This window comes from Leptodactylus fuscus, chromosome 1, assembly GCF_031893055.1.
Source record: "Leptodactylus fuscus isolate aLepFus1 chromosome 1, aLepFus1.hap2, whole genome shotgun sequence".
NCBI classification, from domain to species: domain Eukaryota; kingdom Metazoa; phylum Chordata; class Amphibia; order Anura; family Leptodactylidae; genus Leptodactylus; species Leptodactylus fuscus.
Window position 1 is genome coordinate 7,428,836 of NC_134265.1, and position 22,274 is coordinate 7,451,109.

Here is a 22,274-nt window from a genome sequence, read left to right on the forward strand (position 1 = left end):
TGTATCTAATTCTCCAGCATGTGGTACTATGCGCAGAGCTGCGTATATCTAATCCTCCAGTGTGTAGAACTGTGGGCAAATGCACATATCTAATCCTCCGGCATGTGGTATTGTGTGCAGACGTGCGTATCTAATCCTCCGGCATGTGGTAATTTGTGCAGATGCACATATCTAATCCTCCGGCGTGTGGAACTGTGTGCAGATGTGTGTATCTAATCCTCCAGCGTGTGGTAATTTGTGCAGATGCACTTATCTAATCCTCCAGCGTGTGGTACTGTGTGCTGGCACGCGTAACTAATCCTCCGGCGTGTAGTATTGTGTGCTGACGCGCATATCTAGTCCTCTGGCATGTGGTACTGTTTGCAGACACGCATATTTAATCCTCCGGCGTGTGGAACTGTGTGCTGATGCACATATCCAATCCTCCGGCATGTGATACTGTGAGCTGAGCCATGTATCTAATCCTCCAGCATTTGGTAGTGTGTGTAGAAGAACGTATCTAATCCTCCGGTGTGAGTTACTGTGTGCTGACATGCAATTCTAATCCTCCGGTGTGTGGTACTTTCTGCAGATGCGGGTATTTAATCCTCCGTCATGTGGTTCTGTGTGCTGAGCCATGTATCTAATCCTCTGATGCGTGTATCTCAGTTTGGATATCAGTGTTGGATTGTGCATGTGGAGTGACAGTGTGTATGGCAGTTGGTATATGAGTGAAAGACTTGCAAGTTTGTATTGGCTAATGGGGATCATTGTTTTGGGAAAATGTTACTGGTGCAGGCACAGGTCGCAGCAAAGTAAGGGGGCGTGGCACTCACAGTGGTCTGAGCTCCCAGTGTCGGCTAGTGGTCGTGTCTTGACCAGTAACCCAACGGTTGTAGAATGGTTGACTCTCTTTGCTTCATCCCAAATCACATCAGACACCCCCAGCCAAGAGTTGGTGGGTTCGTTAGACACAACCCTTAGTTAGCATGGCCCTGTGCCCCCAACCTGCCTCTTTACTTTTCTTTTCCCTCAGCTAGAGAAGTAATACAAGAAGTTCTTGACTTGTTAACTTAAAGTCTTTTGGTTTATAGATTTCTATGAATATTAATACAGTAGATCATATTGTGCAGATATTATAAGAACATTGTCCAAAAAAGGTTCCTATTGTGAATATGTTGATATAAGATGTTGCATGTACTGATGTCTGTCCTATAATAATAAGGATCTTTTGTGCACAAACTCATTTCCGGAATTTTCTTGTCCTTATTTTGATAAGTAATTATAACGACCACTTGTCACTATGTGACAGCACTGCAAGTATTAATATGCGCTCACTACATACCAGTTCTGGGGGTTCTCCGTGGACCTTACTCACCACACACACATTTCATCCAGATGCAATCATAAAAGGGGTACTCCGCTTCCACACTCACAGCTCACCTATCACACTAGGATACACAGGCCCAGAGTGCCCCTCTTACACTCACATATCTATACAAAGCTGCCAGCCCTCACCACTTAAAAGTACTCCGATGACTCTGCAATAGTAGACGGAGACGACACGGAGTACAGAGACTTAAACCAGGATTTTGTAGAATGGTGCCAGCGGAACCACCTCAGGATTAATGTTGGGAAGACCAAGGAGATGGTGGTGGACTTCAGTAAGCAGAGAAGTGCTCCGATTCCAGTGGAGATCCAGGGGACGGGCATTGATAAAGTAAGAACTATAAGTACCTGAGTGTGCTCCTCAATAATAAGCTGGACTGGGCTGGTCACCTGGAGGCGCTGCACAGAAAGGGTCACAGTAGACTCTACCTGCTTAGAAGGCTGAGGGCCTTCGGAGTCCAGGGGCCACTTCTTAGGGCCTTCTTCAAATCTGTGGTTGCTTCAGCCATCTTCTTCGGTGTAGCCTGCTAGGGAAGTAGTATACCGGCCAGGGACAGAAATAGACTTGACAGGCTGATCAGGAGGGCCAGCTCTGGCCTGGGGGCCCCCTGGACCCAGTACAGGTGGTGGGTGACAGAAGGACACTGTCCTTGGTGACCTCCATGCCGGAGAACAAATCCCACCCTATGAATGAGACCGTGATAGCACTGGGCAGTACTGTCAGTGACCGACTGCTTCACCCCAAGTGTGAGAAGGAACAATCGGAGATCCTTCCTCCCAACTGCAGTCAGGTTGTATAATCTACATCAGGATAAGCCAAGATCACTCCGCACAGAGAACTAAATGATCCTGAAGTCTTCTCTTCCTTAGTTGCTCTGACTCCTAGTATTTTTCTTCTATCTGCTAGTCTGAGCTTATGTGTCTCCTTCTGTAATATATTACTGTTATTATCCTGTATCCGTATTATTCTGCTGCTGTAACACACTGACTATCCCCATGGTGGGACTAATAAAGGATTATCTTATCTTATCACGAGACATGAGTATGCCCATAGCACAACTAGCACACAGCAGGGTAACACGGCTTCACTCTTCGGATTTGTGGGGAAATTAGAGGACAATCCTATTCAATGTTAGATTTAATATATGTAAGAAAGGTAGAGTGCTTTACAATATAAAGATGGAAGAACATAAAGACAAATACATACAACCATAGGGAGAATAATAATACCGAACTGATAAAGCCTGGCGGTGGAGAAAGGAGACAGGGACAGACCCCACAGTAAGTTGTGACTCCAAGAGTCTGACAACAGAATCATGAACCTCATCATATGTCCGTCCGTCCCCCCCCCCCCCCCCCCGACCTCCAAGCTGCTTCCTGCAACCTCTCACCTGCGGCGGCATCGTTTCTTATAGACTTTTTGATCAGCCAGGTCCGCTGCCGCCATGTCTGCGATGGTCAGTGCCCCTGGCTTGCTAATTAGATGAGCACTAATTGACTTAGCATTAGCCTGCACATAGTCCTTACCATACCGATTACACAGGACAGATTGACATCTCATCATCAGTGTCTGTTACTGCACCATTTACTATTATAGGGATTTCTCCAAGGATTGATGGTCTGGAGAGGTTTCACTGCATATGGTAGTTTAGAAGAATATACAGAAGACTAAACCACTGATGGTGGGAGGAGCCAATAAAATTACAAAACTCAATGAAAATAGGACCCCTACAACATAACCTTTATTAGATATGATATAGGAACAGGTGCAAGTAAACTAAAAATTGTACAGTCCTATGAAAAAGTTTGGGCACCCCTATTAATCTTAATCATTTTTAGTTCTAAATATTTTGGTATTTGCAGCAGCCATTTCAGTTTGATATATCTAATAACTGATGGACACAGTAATATTTCAGGATTGAAATGAGGTTTATTGTATTAACAGAAAATGTGCAATATGCATTAAACCAAAATTTGACTGGTGCAAAAGTATGGGCACCTCAACAGAAAAGTGACATTAATATTTAGTACATCCTCCTTTTGCAAAGATAACAGCCTCTAGTCGCTTCCTGTAGCTTTTAATCAGATCCTGGATGAAGGTATTTTGGACCATTTCTTTCTACAAAACAATTCAAGTTCAGTTAAGTTAGATGGTCGCTGAGCATGGACAGCCCGCTCTCAAATGATCTGAAAACAAAGATTGTTCAACATAGTTGTTCAGGGGAAGGATACAAAACGTTGTCTCAGAGATTTAACCTGTCAGTTTCCACTGTGAGGAACATAGTAAGGAAATGGAAGACCACAGGGACAGTTCTTGTTAAGCCCAGAAGTGGCAGGCCAAGAAAAATATCAGAAAGGCAGAGAAGAAGAATGGAGAGAACAGTCAAGGACAATCCACAGACCATCTCCAAAGAGCTGCAGCATCATCTTGCTGCAGATGGTGTCACTGTGCATCGGTCAACTATACAGCGCATTTTGCACAAATAGAAGCTGTATGGGAGAGTGATGAGAAAGAAGCCGTTTCTGCAAGCATGCCACAAATAGAGTCGCCTGAGGTATGCAAAAGCACATTTGGACAAGCCAGCTTCATTTTGGAAGAAGGTCCTGTGGACTGATGAAACAAAGATTGAGTTGTTTGGTCATACAAAAAGGCGTTATGCATGGCGTCCAAAAAAAACAGCATTCCAAGAAAAACACTTGCTACCCACGGTAAAATTTGGTGGAGGTTCCATCATGCTTTGGGGCTTTATGGCCAATGCCGACACCGGGAATCTTGTTAAAGTTGAGGGTCACAGCAGATTCTTGAGAATAATGTTCAAGAATCAGTGACGAAGTTGAAGTTACGCCGGGGATGGATATTTCAGCAAGACAATGATCCAAAACACCGCTCCAAATCCTCAGGCATTCATGCAGAGGAACAATTACAATGTTCTGGAATGGCCATCCCAGTCCCCAGACCTGAATATCATTGAACATCTGTGGGATGATTTGAAGCGGGCTGTCCATGCTCGGCGACCATCAAACTTAACTGAACTTGAATTGTTTTGTAAAGAGGAATGGTCCAAAATCCCTTCATCCAGGATCCAGGAACTGATTAAAAGCTACAGGAAGCGACTAGAGGCTGTTATCTTTGCAAAAGGAGAATCTACTAAATATTAATGTCACTTTTCTGTTGAGGTGCCCATACTTTTGCACAGGTCAAATTTTGGTTTAATGCATATTGCACATTTTCTGTTAGTACAATAAACCTCTTTTCAATCCTGAAATATTACTGTGTCCATTGGTTATTAGATATATCAAACTGAAATGGCTGTGGTAAACACCAAAATATTTAGAACTAAAAATGATTAAGATTAATAGGGGTGCCCAAACTTTTTCATAGGACTGTATGTAACACGCGGACAATATTAGCCTAAGTCTCAGTATGTTACAAGATAGCGCTAGAATAGAATAAATGATAACCCTGTTGCCCTAGTCCAGTGGTTCTCAACCTTTCTTATGCTGTGACCCCACAATACAGTTCCTCATGTTGCGGTGACCCCAAACCAAAAAATAATTTTGGTGGCTGCTTCACAACTGTAATTTTGCTATGGTTATGATTTGGAATGTAAATACCTGATATGCATTATGTATTCTCATGCTACAAATCAAACAAAATTTAAACAGTGATTAATCACAAAAACAATATTTAATTATATATACCTCACTGTATTATATGCTCCTCAGTACCCCCCCCTGTATTATATGCTCCTCAGTACCCCCCCCCCACTGTATTATATGCTCCTCAGTACCCCCCCTGTATTATATGCTCCTCAGTACCCCCCACGCCACTGTATTATATGCTCCTCAGTACCCCCCCCCTGTATTATATGCTCCTCAGTACCCCCCCACCCCACTGTATTATATGCTCCTCAGTACCCCCCCACCCCACTGTATTATATGCTCCTCAGTACTCCCCACCCCACTGTATTATATGCTCCTCAGTACCCCCCCACTGTATTATATGCTCCTCAGTACCCCCCCACCCCACTGTATTATATGCCCCTCAGTACCCCCCCACTGTATTATATGCTCCTCAGTACCCCCCCCACTGTATTATATGCTCCTTAGTACCCCCCCACACACTGTATTATATGCTCCTCAGTACAACAAACACACACAAACCAACACATACAATCACACACTTGATTATACGTACCCACGAAGAGCGTCCTTCTCCTTCAGACTGCAAGCGCGATGACATCATCGCGCCTGCGTCGGGGCAGAGGTCACTCTCTGCAGTCAGTGTAGGCCGCACAACCGCAACAGCTTTCAGTTGTATGTGCATTTTGCGATCCAGGCGATGGTGTGCGGGCCACATGCGGCGAGCCAGATAAATGTCCTCTGGCCGCATGTGGCCCGTGGGCCATAGTTTGAGAACCCCTGGGCTAAAGCCATCAGAAATCTGTATTTTCCGATAGCTTTAGGTGACCCCTGTGTTTTGGTCGTTCGACCCCCGCCGGGGTCGCGACCCACAGGTTGAGAACCACTGCCCTAGAGATTATTGTACCCAATTAGGATCACAATATATAGCATTAAAGATATAGAGTGCATGTAACTGTACAAGGACAAATTATCAAATCATCTGGGCTCGGCCATCAACCTAATAGCCTGATTCTGGTAGGTGTAGAAACCTAAACCCAGGATGAAGAATATTATATAAATTGTCCTGCAAATAACTGTACTATGGGACCGGTAAGTTACTTCACTAGGGACTCACTAGGAAACCAATATAAAAATGTAAGCCACTGACCAATCTAGCAGTGGTAATCCATGTGGCCCTAGTCCATCTCCTAGTGAATAGGTTATATTTTAGGGGTCCAAATATATTATTCTTACTCTAATTGTCAACGAGTTTAACAAAAAAAGAAAATGGCTCCTTCTCAAGGTGAGCTGTTAATGTTTTAAGATGTGAATGGGGGGGGAGGTAAAATATTCATGAAAAAGGAATTTTCTTCTGTGTGATTTCCTTGATGTTTAAACAGATTGACTTTAGAGGTAAAACATTTCCCACATGAATATGGCTTCTCTCCTGTGTGAGTTCTTTGATGTGTAACAAGATATGATTTAGAGGCAAAACATTTCCAACATTCAGTATGGCTTCTCCCTTATGTGAATCTTTTGATGTCTAAAAAGATAGAATTTCTGAGTAAAACATTTCCCACATTCTGAACATGAATATGGCTTCTCCCCTGCATGAATTATTTGATGTCGAACAAGATGTGCTTTACATACAAAACATTTCCCACATTCTGGGCATGAATATGGCTTCTCACCTGTGTGACTGCTCTGATGTCTAACAAGATGTGGTTTATCGGCAAAACAATTCCCACATTCTGAACATGAAAATGGCTTCTCTCCCGTGTGAATTCTTTGATGTGTAATCATTTTTGATTTAGAGGTAAAACATTTCTCACATTCTGGGCATGAATATGGCTTCTCACCTGTGTGACGGCTCTGATGTCTAACAAGATATGATTTATCGGCAAAACATTTCTCACATGCTGGGCATGAATATGGCTTCTCTCCTGTGTGAATTCTCCGATGTGTAACAAGATGTGATTTATATGCAAAACATTTCCCACATTCTGTGCATGGATATGGCTTTTCCCCTGTATGAATTCTCTGATGTTCAACAAGAACTGATTGACTGGTAAAACATTTCCCACATTCTGGGCATGAATATGGCTTCTCTCCTGTGTGAGTTCTTTGATGTTCAACAAGATGTGATTTCCGCGTATAACATTTTCTACATTCTGAACATGAAAATGGCTTCTCCCCTGTGTGAGTTCTTTGATGTTCAACAAGATGTGATTTCCGAGCAAAACATTTCCCACATTCTGGGCATGCATATGGCTTCTCTCCTGTGTGAGTTCTTTGATGTTGAGCAAGATGTGATTTATGAGTAAAACATTTCCCACATTCAGGGCACGAATATGGCTTATCCCCTGTGTGAGTTCTCTGATGTATAACAGCTGTTTTGCATTTTTTATTTTTCTTAACAGACTGTGATGAATTATCTTTCTCCTGAATAGCTGAGGGTAGATCTGGGGTAATGGCATGCTCTTCATATGGATCTTGTGTGATACCATGATCCTCTGCTTTATAATCTGTAGATATCAGATGTCCCTCTGAGCTCCTGGTACAGTCATCTGTCATGAAAAAAAAAGTCTTACTATTTTTGAATGACATAACCTTACAAGTATCTTCTACACTGATCTTCCACTGGAGAATCCGTCTCTGATACAAACAAAAGACATTTCCTTATGACTGCTAAATCAGTTATTCCTAGCCATTGGTGTAGCTCTTGCGCCGCTACTGTAGTTGAGTGGATTAAGGAACTCAGCCAAATCCAGAGAATGGAGACATTGTTGGCGGAAGATTCCTCCACAATTCTCAAAAGATATAGCTGTTTGAAAGCCTTAGATTCTGTTTCAGAAGTTTTGACAAGTGTTCTAAATTTCCTAAAGTCCTCTGTCTGGGAGGGAAAGTTTTCCTCCTCGGCCGTTCTCTACAATGATGGGTTCCATGGTACCCTTCTCCTCTTTTTCCTCCCTCCCCCCCCCCCCCACCTCTGTTGTTGGGTTATCATTTCTTCTGTTGTTTTTCCCCTATTGAACTCCCAGTATCACGAGCGTAGCCCATGGCAGATCAACACCCCCTTCTGCCTCACAGAGCATCATTATTTGAGACCCAGGGACTTCTACAGAGAAATCTTAGGTTTCATTTTATAGGCTTTTGTTGGGCATTTAGGCCCAATTGCACCTGCAGTCCCTCACTATGCATTATATAGTGGTGACTCCTCACCTGGGCGGGTCCCTGTAGGAATGTCCTCCTCACACTCCTCATCACCACTCACATAGGGCTCTTCCTTTATTCTCATAGATATAGCATTCATGTCGCTCACATCTTTATCCTGATGGAAAATCTGGGAAACAAATAATGTAAAAGTCACCGGACAAATGGGGAAGTCACAGAGAATGTTCTAGATCATTAATCCGCAAGAAGATGAAAGATGTCCTGACAGTAGCTGCAGGTCTGTGAGAAGCCGGAGAAACATATTAGATGGCGGCTCAATGACACCGCCCATGTATATAACCATATAATACTGCTGGATACAACAAGACTGACCACAAGGACTTCACAGCCCGTCTACACATCATAGGGAATATCTCCATCTACCTGATCATCATCCTGTGGAAGAAGAGGACTGGGACATCTCTCCGGTGTTGTCCTCTTACTGGATCTACCTGTAGGAAACACAGACAGGGACTGAATTCATTCTGTACATACAAATAATGGAAGTCCATGTGTATATAGTCATGTCTATTACCTGCTGATGTGAGGGGCTGCTGGTCCTCCATCATCACCTCCTTGTACAGATCCTTGTGTCCTTCTAAATACTCCCACTCCTCCATGGAGAAATAGACAGCGACATCCTGACACCTTATAGGAACCTGACAACACAATGATACAGTCATCACCCCGACCCCTCCAGTTACTGTATAATGTCCCAGCATTCCCAGCAGTGTCACCTCTCCAGTCAGCAGCTCCAGCATCTTGTGGGTGAGTTCTAGGATCTTCTGTCCATTGATCTCCTCCTGTATCAGGGGGTGAGGTGGAGGCTCCAGGATTGGGCTCAGGGTTCCTCCATATCCATCATACACAGGAGCCTGACAGCGCCCACTAGAGGTCTTCTTCACTACTGTGTAATCCTGGTTATGGGGAGACACATTAATAAATCTCACTACATACATGTCCAGAGTCCATCACCTCTCCAGTCATATCATCTGTTATTACTATAGATAAGAATGATGTCATGATGACATCATCAGAATCTCTCACCTCTCCAGTAAGCTGGTAGATGATCTCTAGGGTGAGATTTAATAGACTTTCCGCCATCTTGTTCCTGTCTCTTTCCATCCTTGATGGATCAATCCGGAATATTCTCTTCTATAGAAGATACTGAGAGGATTCTATATTGTAGGAACCTGAATGGAGAGAAGATGAGACAATGTAATCACTACACAAGTATATATATATCAGGAGGTCTGTATATACTGTATATCCTACTAATATTACTCAATCATGCAAAAATGGATCTGACTGAAATTTGGCACATAGTTTGTAACCTCACATACTACATTACATTGCACTTGCAGCAGCAGATAAAGCCAGGTCTGTTATCTCTCTATGTAAACACTCAGCTAACCCTCAGTCCATTATGTACATGCATTTGCATAGTATCTGATCTGCTCCAGGCAGTGCTGACACACTTTAAAACCAAATGGACAGTTTGCTAGCCGTTTTTGCGTGATTGAGGAACAAACATCCAAACACAAACTTTCACATTTATAATATTAGTAAGATATCTCTCTATTAGAGATGAGCGAGTAGTATTCGTTCGAATATCGAATCCTATTATAGTCTATGGGGAAAAAACGGGAATGTTGTTCCAGTTTCCATGGAAACCAAAGTTCGTCACCTTGGATCCTACAAGTTCCGGAAGTAGCAGGATGAGGAGCACGAGGAGGTTTTTGCGTTGAATTCAGTGGAATTTTCCTGCGTGGTATTCGACCGATACGAGTATTCGATCGATTACTACTCGCTCATCTCTACTCTCTGTATTATAAAAATGAATTCCTGTCTGTCTGTTCTTTATGCGCAACCAAACGACTGGACCGATCTTCACCAAATTTGGCACACGGATACTTCAGGTGTCCAGGAAGGTTTAAGATGAGGCCTCAACTCACTCGATTGTATCATTGCTGAGATACATCATTCCCAAAACAATGACCCCCTCATTAGCCAAACCTGCAAGTCTTTCACTCATATTCCAACTGCCATATACACGGTTATTCCACATGCACAATCCAACACTGATATCCAAACTGAGATACACGCATCAGAGGATTAGATACGCACGTCTGCACACAGTACCACATATCGGAGGATTAGATACACGCGCCTGCACACAGTTCCACGTGCCAGAAGATTAGATACGCACGTCAGCACACAGTTACACATGCCAGAGGATTAGATACATGCCACTGCACACAATACCACACGCCAGAGGATTAGATACGCAGCTCTGCACAAAGTACCACACATTAGAGTTTTACTCTAGGTTTCCATAGCAACCCAGACATTTTTCTTCACTGCTGTATGTCAGCTTTAAAAGGGGTAGGGCGCTGTGGATGACACTGATACACAAGGTCACATACACACAGCTTTACTCCAGGTCTCCCTAACAAACGATCGCAGGTTTTTCATTGACATCCAAAATGAGATACACATGATCACATGACGCTTATGGACATACACACAAACATCATACAAAATAGACCACTGCAAAACTGGGCAATTCTTATGGGGCCACTATGCAAACAAAAAATGACATATACCCGTGGGAAGCAGGGTCCTGCTAGTATATATATATAATTGTAAGAATGTGTAGTATAAGAGGCCGCAGGTGAATGTAGTGACAATAATATCAGATAGAATAGACATATGGCGGCTTTATTTCTCATGACATTAGGACACTTATTCTATATATTGGGCCAGGTTCACACTAGGGTCAGTTTTCCCATTGTTTGTCACATGCAGAGCCCGACCGCCCCGACTGACTATAATGGGGCCCGATGTTATTAAACTGAAAGGGGGGAACGTGGCCTCAGTTATATCCCAAAATACTTCCTATGAAAACTCCAGCTCCCCCCATTACAAACAAGTCCTCATGTGACCCCATGGAAGGGAAATCCAGAAACTATGTAAAGGGTTACAGACCTCCTCCAGGACAGCGGCCACGATATTACAGGACCTGTGGTGATGTCACAGTCATGTGATCAGTGACTCTTATGGGAGGAGTTAAGGAGTCACATGACCAGGTGATCATACCAGTGACCAGACCTTCAGCTCTTTTGGCTCCTTATAAGTTCCTGCCATCTACGCTGTGTAGACGCCTCCGTATACCCGAATGTTATTACCCCCGGCTTATGATGTCACAGGACCGCATAACATTAGGTTAACCCCTTACCGCCGGTGACATTTATCCGTGTTTGACTCCGCCTCCCATAACTTTGTTATTTCTTCGCTCTCACAGCCATACGAGGGGTTAATGATTGCGGTACAAATTGTTCTCCATAATGGTACCATTTATTATTCTGTACAATGTGCTGGGAAACCGGAAAATAATTCAGACTGGGGCGTTTGGGCGACTTTTCTTTCACACTTCGTTTTTTAGGTAATTCAGAGTTTTCGTTAAGGAATTTGCAAGGGGAAAATAAAACCTACAGTAACATGTAACAGGACAAACAAATGTCCCGAGAACGTCAGGGTACATCGTTAAACACAGGAAATAAATCGTCATAAAGTGGAAATGACAATAGGGAGCAGTACAAGGGTGGGGGGAGGGGAGAGAAAGCGATAAGGAGAGAGAGAAGAAGAAAAGAAAGAAGAAGAAAAAAGGGGGGAGGGAGAGGGACGAAGAAAGAGAAAAATAAAATATAAAAAGGGGGGGCACACAAACAGTAATGGGGGGTTAGAGGGTGGGAGTGGGTGCGAGTGGATAGGAGACAGGTTAAGTCGTCCACTTCTGCCAGGTAGCTCGGACTCCGACCCGGGGATGGAGGCTTCAAAGAGACTAGTCTCTAGGTAGTTGTGGTGGGCTGAAGGACTTTCAGCCAGGGAGAGGATCAGAGCCCAGTACTGTCCGATACTCTCCAGATTGCTGAAACATCAACCAATAAAACCAGGTTCTGGTGTGCGCCTCAGTTGTGCCATGCAGGAAAGAGGTGAGATTCTCCATGCGCATTATCTCGTTGACCTTCGAAATCCAAAGGTGGAGGTTCAACTCGCTTCCAGAAAAGCAGGATACATGCCTGGGCAGCGAGGACCAGGAATCTGAGCAGGGAGCGTTTAAAGACTTTTACAGGAGACTCACAGTAGTTGAGGAGAAACAGAGCAGGGCCCAAGTGGTGGGAGGTCTCGGTGAGCTGGAGGGTGATCTGCTTGACCCCTTCCCAAAAGGACGACAGGGCTGGGCAAGACCAAAAAATATGGAGCATGGTGTCCTCCTCTCCGCCACATTGCCAACACAGGGAGGAGGCATGGAGAAACATAGTCTTTACTCTCGTGGGGACTCTATACCAACGGGACAGGTTTTTGTAGTTGGTCTCCTGGTAGCGAGAGCTGATATTGGTAGCATGAGAGAGGCAGAAGATACGTTTTCATTGGTCCTGGGAAAGGGAAAGGGACAAATCAGATTCCCACTTAAGCATGAATGGGGGAACAAAGTACTCCGGGGGCTCAATCAGCAGTTGGTAGACTAGTGAGAGAGAGTGGCGGAGGAGACTGTTTCTGACACAGATCCTCTCTAAGGGGGTAGGTTCAGTGCAGAACTCCGTGGGGGGGGGGGGAGCGCAGAAAGTGGCGGAACTGCATCTCCCGCCATGCGTCTAGGGGAGGCAATTCAAGAGAAGCTTGAGGGCCTGAGAGCATATTCCATCCCACATCTCGGAGGTGACAGACACAGAAGATCCCATGATGGCGCCAGTTGTGAAAGACGCGGTCGAGCAATCCGGGTGGAAAGTCAGGGTTACCTAGTACCGGGAAAAGAGGAGAATCCTTGGGAAGGAGGGTGGAGCGGACAAGACATCTAGAGCAGATCGGGAACGTGGGACCAATGGTTGGATGTGAGAAGAGGGACGACAAAGAGGAAGAGTCTAACCATGGGGCAACCTGCAGTGGGATCGGGGAGAATGTCTGCTCAATGTAGACCCAAGGCTTGGACATGGCATGCCTACACCAGTCCACAACATGTGCCAGGTGAGTGGTCAAGTAGTAGGATTTCAGGTCTGGGAGGGATAGTCCACCAAAGTTTTTGGGGCGGAAGAGAAGGGCCTTACCCACTCGAGCAGGCCTGTCTGACCAGATAAATTGTAGTTGGGTGGAGGTGAGAGACCTGAGAAAGGGCATAGGGATTTGGATGGGAAGCGTCTGCATAAGGTAGAGGAGGCGAGGTAAGATCTTCATTTTGAATATGGTGCACCTCCCGAACCAGGTAAAGGCGCCAGTGGACCAGTGATTGCAATCGGCTCTGATAGAGGCCAGTAGTGGGGGAAAGTTGCAGCGAAAGAGGTCTTCGGGTCTGGAGTGAGATATACCCCCAAATACTTAAGAGAAGAGGGTTTCCAGTGGAAAGGGAAGGACTGACTCAAGGATATGGCCTGGGAGGAGGGGAGAGTCACATTAAGGGCCTCCGACTTCAAGAAATTAATCTTAAAGTTCGAGAACACACCGAATAATCCTGGAAGGCTGACATTAAAGCCGGAAGAGAAACATGAGGGGAGGAGAGAAAGAACAGCAAGTCTTCCGCATATGCCGCTACCTTATATAGGCGAGCAGAGTGAGCAACACCTGAGATGTTTGGGTCAGCTCAGATGTGGCGAAGGAAGGGTTCAAGTGTCAGGACGAAGACGAGAGGCGACAATGGACATCCTTGTCTGGTACCGTTTCAAATAGGAAAGGGCTGGGACAACAATCCATTCACCCTGACCATTGCTGTGTGGAGAGAGTACAGGGCCATAATCCAGCTCATCATGTGTTCCCGGAGTCCAATATGTAGTAGGGATTCTTCCATGAATTGCCAGTTAACCCTGTCAAAGGCTTTCTCGGCATCTGTAGAGAGAAGCATAAGAGGTGTGTTTGAAAGTTTAGCCCCATACATGAGGTTGATGGCTTTGGTGGTGTTGTCTCGAGCCTCACGGCGAGGCAGGAAGCCAGCCTGGTCTGGGTGGATGATGTCACCTAGTAGTGGGGATAAGCGGGTCGCCAAGATCTTGGCCAGGATTTTGAGCGCTACATTGATTAGCGATATGGGTCAGTAACTAGGGCAGAGGAGAGGGTCTTTCCCCGGTTTGGGGATAACCGTGATGTGCGACCGCAGGGAGTCTCGACAAAGGGCCGAACCATCGGTGAGAGAGTTGAAGACTTTCATCAGTTGGGGTCGGAGCTCAGGGGCGAGTTTCTTGTAGTAAACCAGAGTAAGGCCATCTGGGCCCGGAGCCTTTCCCATAGCCATGCTAGAGATTGCTAAGGATATCTCCTCTTCAACGATGGGAGATTCTAAGTTTTCCAAGTCTGCTGAAGACAGTGACGGGAGGCCCGATGAGGAGAGATAAGAGCGAAGGTGATCGCGGTACACCATCTCAGGAACAAGGGGGGGGGGGGGGGCGGATTCAACTAAGTACAAGGAGGCCTAGTAGTCCCGGAAGGTGGCTGAAACGTCAAGTGGCAGGTGTACATGGGTGTCCTGAGTGGAATGGACACAGGGGACATAGGTGGGGGATTGTTGAGCCCGTAGGGCCCTAGCCAGGGAGCGTCCACTCTTGTTGCCAAACTCGTAGAAGTGTCGTCTGCATTTAGCTAGGGCTCCCTTAGCCCTGTCCATGACAAGTGTACTCAGTTCTTTCCGGGTGCTGGCAAGCTGGGAGTAAACATCGGGGGTGACTTGGCGTTTGTGGAGGAGCTCCAAAGAGGGGATCCGCTGGAGCAGGGAGTCAATGTGAGTTCAGTGTTCTTTTTTTCAAGCGGGAGCCATGCTGCATTAGAATGCCCCATATCACGTACTTGTGGTCCTCCCACACCGTTGGGGGGGGTCAATCCCCGATGTCTCCTCCCTCATGAAAAACTCCTCCAAGCGGGCCTTGATGTCGGCCAAGATAGTCACGTCATTAAGTAGTGACGCGTTAAGTTTCCATTGACGCTGAAAGGGAATAGGAGAGGACAAGGACACCGATAGAGTAACCAGAGCGTGGTCAGAAAAGGTAATGCCGTCATTCTCCGCAGACATCAAAGAATGGAGGTGTTGGTGACGGATAAAGAGGTAATCAATGCGGGAATAGCAATTATGAACCTGGGAGTAATCTCTGTCCGAGGGGTGAAGCAGTCTCCAGGAATCCACAAGTTGGTGGGAGTGAAGGTCCTTCTTAACCCCTCTGAGGAGTGAGCAAGAGTGGGAGGAAAGGTCTGTAGAGGAGTCTAGGGAAGGGTCTAGGACCAGGTTGAGGTCACCTCCCACTACCAGGAGGCCTTCCGCAAATTCGTCGATCAACTTCAAATAGGAGCTGAGGGCTCGGCCCTGTCCCGAGTTAGGTAGGTACAAAGAGGCAAAAGTAAAAATTTGGGAGGAAATGCGGCCCTTAACCATGATGAGTCTCCCCTCGGTGTGAGTCTCCAAGTGCTCTGGATTTAGGGTCGGGAGAAGATCTGTGCGTGTGGAAACCACGCATTTGTCAGCTTATATGGTCTATTGGAGCAGTAGTGAGTTTCCTGCAAGAACACAACGTTAAGGCGCTTACATTTGAATAGGTTGAGGAGGACGGAACGCTTTTCTGGGCTATGAAGGCCTCACATTGAGGGAGTCCACCACAATGGAGGACAGGCAATCTAGTGGTGGTATAATGGGAAGGTGAGGCTCTACCGCACGCACCTAAAAGAAAAAAAAAGGTGGGGGGGGAGAGAGAGAATGAGAGAGGTGTGAGGAAGAGTGAAGGAGAGGACAGGAGGAGGAAGAGGAAGGAAGCCTAGAGTAAATCTAACTACCCCTAAAAATGCTTGAGGGGAAAATGTCGTTTTATTTGGCGCTGAATTTTCCACATTTAAAAAAACGCCTCCCCTTGAATTCAATGGGTTCCAGTAGCTTTTTTTTCTGCTAGTGGCACCCATTGAAGTCAATGGGAGGCTTTTTATTTTTTTTTCAGTGCTGAAAATAGCGGTCAGCGGCTGACGTGACAGTGTTTAGTCCTGGTAGGTAGAGAGGGGGGTTTTTGTGTGTTTTTTTTTTTTATTTATCAAAATGCATGGACTGCATAAATTGTAGGGCGGCTTTATTCATGAGACTGCCTGCAGGATGGAGCTGAAGCAGGCAGAGAGGATAGTGCCACCTCCCATGAGGCGACCTGAAGCGAGTGCTTCAGGCGGCGCTATGCCAGGGCCTCAGGGAGGGCGGCATTTTTGCTAACCTAAGCCAGTCCAGGACAAGTTGTCCTGGACTGGCTTAGCACGGAGCGGTGGTTTGGGGAGGCCACTGGAGCAGCACTGCTCCAGCAGCCTCCCCTCACGCTCAGGCAGAGCGCTGGCAGTCTCCGGGCCTGCTCTGTGCCGGCGAACGGCGCTAAGCCCCACCCCCTTTCGAGGCGCCACGCCCCTCTGCTAAGCCACGCCCCGTTCCGCCCCTCCTCCCGGCAGGGGGGGGAGTGGTGGCTTTCTGTACTTCGCTTGGGCGGCGAAAGGAGCAGGTTCACCCCTGTCTGCATGCAGTCCTATATGGTAGGCGGGTGAGGGGAGAGGGGTAAAGATTTTTACATGAGACTGTATATTGGGAGATGGCTAAAGGGAAAAAGTGTAGCTGTACATGTGTAGTGTGCGGGGATGTGGGAATTAGGGGGTATTCACATGGAGTAAAGTGGCGCTGATTCTGCCCTGATAACTCGCGGCAGAATCAGCGCTGATAAAAAGACTCCCATTGGTCTCAATGTGTTCTGCGTGGAAAATGGAACCTACTGAAGTCAATGGGAGTCTTTATTCGCTGATTCTGCTGCGAGTTATCATGGTAGAATCAGCGCCACTTTACTCCATGTCAATGCCCCCTTGTATTGGAGTATGTGTATAGACAGGTGAGAGGTCGGGGGATTAGATGTATGGATGTGGGGTACAAGGGGCACGAGCTTCACACCTGTGATTGGGTTTCCGTTCTTTGGGTCCACTTGCGGACTTGAAAAACAGAAACACATTCCCCTTAAAAAAACGGAAACCCTTTTGTCTCACAGTTTTTAAAGCAGAATGGGGAGAGATGGAGGGGGGACATGAAACTGGGGGAAGATGAAGGGAGTACTTAAACTGGAGGGCAGTGGCGGATCCAGGGTTTGCGATGCCCTGGGCAATTGACTTTGGCGGGGCCCTACTTACTGGGGGGTCTTGCACTTCTAACCTGTACTTCCCAACTGTTGAAGACTAGAAAGAGGGAATAAAATGTGCGGCGCGTGTAGCAAATTAGGCCCCGCCCACTTTTATGTTGACTCCGCCCATTCTCATTCATTTTTCATGTGATTCCACACAGTATAATCCTCCTACAGTCACCCGTAAATTATATGTCCCCCCTCCATCTCTCCCCCATTTTCATATACACCCTTCATCTACCCCTAGTTTCATGTCCCCCCCTCTATCTCGGTCCCCAGTTTCATGCCATTCTTCCCCTTTATCTGCCCACAGTTTCATGTCCCCCCCGTCTCTGCCTCAGTGTCATGCCGTTCTCCCCCCTTCATCTGCCCCAGTGTCATGCCATTCTCCCCCCCTTCATCTGCCTCAGTGTCAAGCCGTTCTCCCCCCCTTCATTTGCCCCAGTGTCATGCCGTTCTCCTCCCCTCCATCTGCCCCAGTGTCATGCCGTTCTCCCCCCTCCATCTGCCCCAGTGTCATGCCGTTCTCCCCCCTCCATCTGCCCCAGTGTCATGCCGTTCTCCCCCCCCCTTCATTTGCCCCAGTGTCATGCTGTTCTCCTCCCCTCCATCTGCCCCAGTGTCATGCCGTTCTCCCCTCTCCATCTGCCCCAGTGTCATGCCGTTCTCCCCCCTCCATCTGCCCCAGTGTCATGCTGTTCTCACACACACTCACCTTTCCTCTTTCCCCCGCAGCTCTCTCCCTCATACACATATTGTAGCCGCGATGTGACGTCATCACATCCGGGCTACAAATGCCGGAGCTCAGCGTTAAAGCAGGAGCTGAGCTGTGACAGCTCCTGCTTTAAACGCCTATGTTGTCAGCTCCGTAGGACGCCAATGAGTTGAAATCGGGACATGCCAACCGGGACCATTTTGTTAGGTCCGGGCCGCGCCGCGGGGCCCCGCTAAGCGCGAGGCCCCGGGCGGTTGCCCCGCTAAGCGCGAGGCCCCGGGCGGTTGCCCGGCTCTGGATCCGCCCCTGCTGGAGGGACATTCAATTGGGGACAACTGGAGGGGGCATTAAACCATGAAGGTAGCTGGACCTGTCTGCCTCTACTTGCCCCCAGTTTAATGTCCCACTTCATCTGCCATTAATTTATTGCCCTCCTCCAACTACCCCCACTGTGGGGCAGTAGGAAGGGAACATTATAATGTGGGGACATATAATATACGGGTGACTGTAGGAGGATTATACTGTGTAGGGGCACATGAAAAATGACAAAATAGGCGGAGTCAACATAAAAACGGGCGGAGCTAAATTTGCAGCTGCACATTTTGGCCCTCTTTCTGTTCTTCAAAAGTTGGGAGGTATGCATGTCACACGCAGACGGTTCTGCTACATACATGTCACATACAGGCGGCCCCGTGACATGCACGTCACACACACACAGCCCCGCTACATGCATGTCACACACAGATGGCTCCGCTATATACACATCACACACAGATGGCTCCGCTACATACACATCACACACAGCTCTGCTACATACATGTCACACACAGGCGGCCCCGCGACATACATGTCACACACAGATGGCTCCGCTACATACACATTACACATAAACGGCTCCGCTACATACACGTCACACACAGCCGGCTCCTCTACATACACGTCACACACAGCCGGCTCCTCTACATACACGTCACACACAGCCAGGTCAACTACATACACGTCACACACAGACGGCTCAGCTACATACACGTCACACACAGACGGCTCAGCTACATACACGTCACACACAGACGGCTCAGCTACATACACGTCACACACAGACGGCTCAGCTACATACACGTCACACACAGACGGCTCAGCTACATACACGTCACACACAGACGGCTCAGCTACATACACGTCACACACAGACGGCTCAGCTACATACACGTCACACACAGACGGCTCAGCTACATACACGTCACACACAGACGGCTCAGCTACATACACGTCACACACAGACGGCTCAGCTACATACACGTCACACACAGACGGCTCAGCTACATACACGTCACACACAGCCGGCTCCTCTACATACACGTCACACACAGCCAGGTCAACTACATACACGTCACACACAGACGGCTCAGCTACATACACGTCACACACAGACGGCTCCGCTACATACACGTCACACACAGAAAGCTCTGCTACATACATGTCGACCGCACATTCAGCGTCTCCCACTCGCACACCACCTCCTCACCTCGCCCTCTCTCTGTAGGTGTCCCCCAGGGCTCCGTCCTAGGACCCCTCCTGTTCTCCATCTACACCCTTGGCCTGGGCCAACTCATAGAATCTCATGGCTTTCAGTACCATTGCTATGCCGACGACACCCAAATATATATCTCTGGACCAGACATTACCTCCCTGCTGGCCAGAATTCCAGATTGTCTAGCGGCCGTAGCCTCCTTCCTCTCCTCCCGCTTTCTCAAACTCAACATGGAGAAAACAGAGTTTATCATCTTCAGCCCACCCCGTATGGCCCCTCCACCTGACCCATCTATCAAAGTTAATGGAAGCCCACTTACCCCTGTCCCACAGGCCCGATGCCTTGGGGTAACCCTGGACTCCGACTTATCCTTCAAACCACATATTCACACCCTCAACACCTCTTGTCGCCTCCAGCTCAAGAACATCCACCGAATCCGCTCCTTCCTCACCCCAGAAACTACCAAGATGCTCGTCCAGGCCCTCATAATCTCCCGCTTAGACTACTGCAACACCCTCCTCCATGGACTCCCAGCTAACACCCTCGCCCCCCCCTCCAGTCCACCTTAAACTGCGCTCCTCGCTTAATCCACCTCACCCCCCGATCTTCATCGGCTGCTCCCCTCTGCCAGTCCCTCCACTGGTTACCCATAGCCCAGCGAATTGAGTTCAAGCTACTAACGCTAACATACCAAGCCATCCACAATCTGTCCCCTCCATATATCTCTGAACTAATCTCCCGCTACCTGCCCACACGTAACCTCAGATCCTCCAATGACCTCCTACTCCTCTCTGCCCTCATCCGCTCCTCACACAACCGTCTCCAAGATTTCTCCCGTGCATCCCCCATACTCTGGAACTCCCTACCAAGACACATAAGACTGACCCCCACAATCACAGGATTCAAGAAGGCCCTGAAGACTCACCTATTCAGGAAGGCCTACAACCTCCAATAACACTACTGTTACCTCATCACCATCTGTACAGTCTCCCCCTCTCCTTCTGTCTCTACCCACCTTCCCTCATAGATTGTAAGCCCTCGCGGGCAGGGCCCTCTACCCCACTGTGTCAGTCAGACATTGTTAGTATTATATCTGCCTGTATATTCTGTGTATTGTATGTAACCCCCAAATGTAAAGCACCATGGAATTTATGGTGCTATATAAATAAAAAATAATAATAATAATAATACATGTCACACACAGACGGCTCTACTACATACACGTCACACACAGACGGCCCCACTACATACACATCACACACAGACAGCTCTACTACATACACGTCATGAACACATAACACTAGCTCATTCGGAATAGACCTGATCACGTGACCGTGACATTCCTAAAGGTCCTTCAGCCTTCAAGTTTACAAAACTGTAACAGCAGGACCTGGTCATATGACTCGATGACTCCTCCCACACCTGACATCAATAAAGGTCCTGTTACCACGGTTAACCTACAGGTAGATGGTGGTCGCTCACAGTCCTGACAGGATTATCATTAACCCCTTTACACCCGGACAGTTCTGGACCACAAAGGCCTTGTGTAGATGTGCAGGTAATTCCTAGTGATGACTCCTCTGCAGCCCCTCAGTATCACATGGCTCAGGCTCTGACCCCCAGCCCAGCACATGGATCAGGTATATTCTAGTGTATGGGGAGGAGGAGCAGCTCCAGAGACCCCAATACAGAGCTCCATAGACTGTATACAGCTACCGGTATATACACTATATATACACAGCTACTGGTACATACACTATATATATATATATATGCACAGCTACCGGTACATGCACTATATATATACACAGCTACTGGTACATGCACTATATACAGTCCTATGAAAAAGTTTGGGCACCCTTATTAATCTTAATCATTTTAGTTGTAAATATTTTGGTGTTTGCAGCAGCCATGTCAGTCTGATACATCTAATAACTGATGGACACAGTAATATTTCAGGATTGAAATGAGGTTTATTGCAGAACAGAAAATATGCAATATGCATTAAACCAAAATTTTCCCAATGCAAAAGTATGGGCACCTCAACACAAAAGTGCCAGTAATATTTAGTAGCTCCTCCTTTTGCCTCTAGTTGCTTCCTGTAGCTTTTAATCAGTTCCTGGATCCTGGATGAAGGTATTTTGGACCATTCCTCTTTACAAAACTATTCAAGTTCAGTTAAAGGGATTCGGTCATTAAAACAACTTTTTTTCTAATTACCACGTCGGAATAGCCTTAAGAAAGGCTATTCGTCTCCTACCTTTAGATGTGGTCTCCGTCGCGCCGTTCCTTAGAAATACTGGCACTTACCGATATGCTAATGAGGTCCCAGCAGCAATGGGGGCGTCCTTCTTCATCTGCCTCCTCCCCTTCTGTCGTCTTCTTCAAAAAGGGAGAGGGGTGCTCATTCATTTTCCGTTTGCTGGCCCGGGATCCACAATTAGAAAATACATTCAGTTATATCCAACTGAAATTAATCTGTGTTTAGCTAAATCTGTGTTCACACGATGCGTATTCTCACAAAAATCCAAGCAGTTTTAAGATTTAAAAATGCACCATGTAAACTTGGCTTTGCATTGAAGTGAATGTACCAGGGTCCAATGACTGTATATAGCGCTATATACTATAGCGCCATCCAGATACATAAAGTGTCACTATTCTA

The 22,274-nt window shown here is 46.9% G+C and overlaps 2 protein-coding genes across 2 annotated transcripts in view; one reads left to right on the plus strand and one right to left on the minus strand.

The window, feature by feature from the left end:
• Positions 1-8,332, minus strand: part of LOC142189670 (uncharacterized) — a 75,984-nt gene extending 67,652 nt beyond the window's left edge. The window contains exons 1-2 of the mRNA XM_075262244.1: positions 8,215-8,332; positions 6,520-7,559 (exon numbers count right to left, since the gene is read on the minus strand). Coding sequence (XP_075118345.1) covers positions 6,520-7,559; positions 8,215-8,305 — 1,131 coding nt within the window. The 5' untranslated portion in view covers positions 8,306-8,332. The remainder of the gene's footprint in view (positions 1-6,519; positions 7,560-8,214) is intronic.
• LOC142194383 (uncharacterized) overlaps positions 1-22,274 on the plus strand; it is a 386,321-nt gene that overhangs the window by 359,699 nt on the left and 4,348 nt on the right. The window lies entirely within an intron of this gene.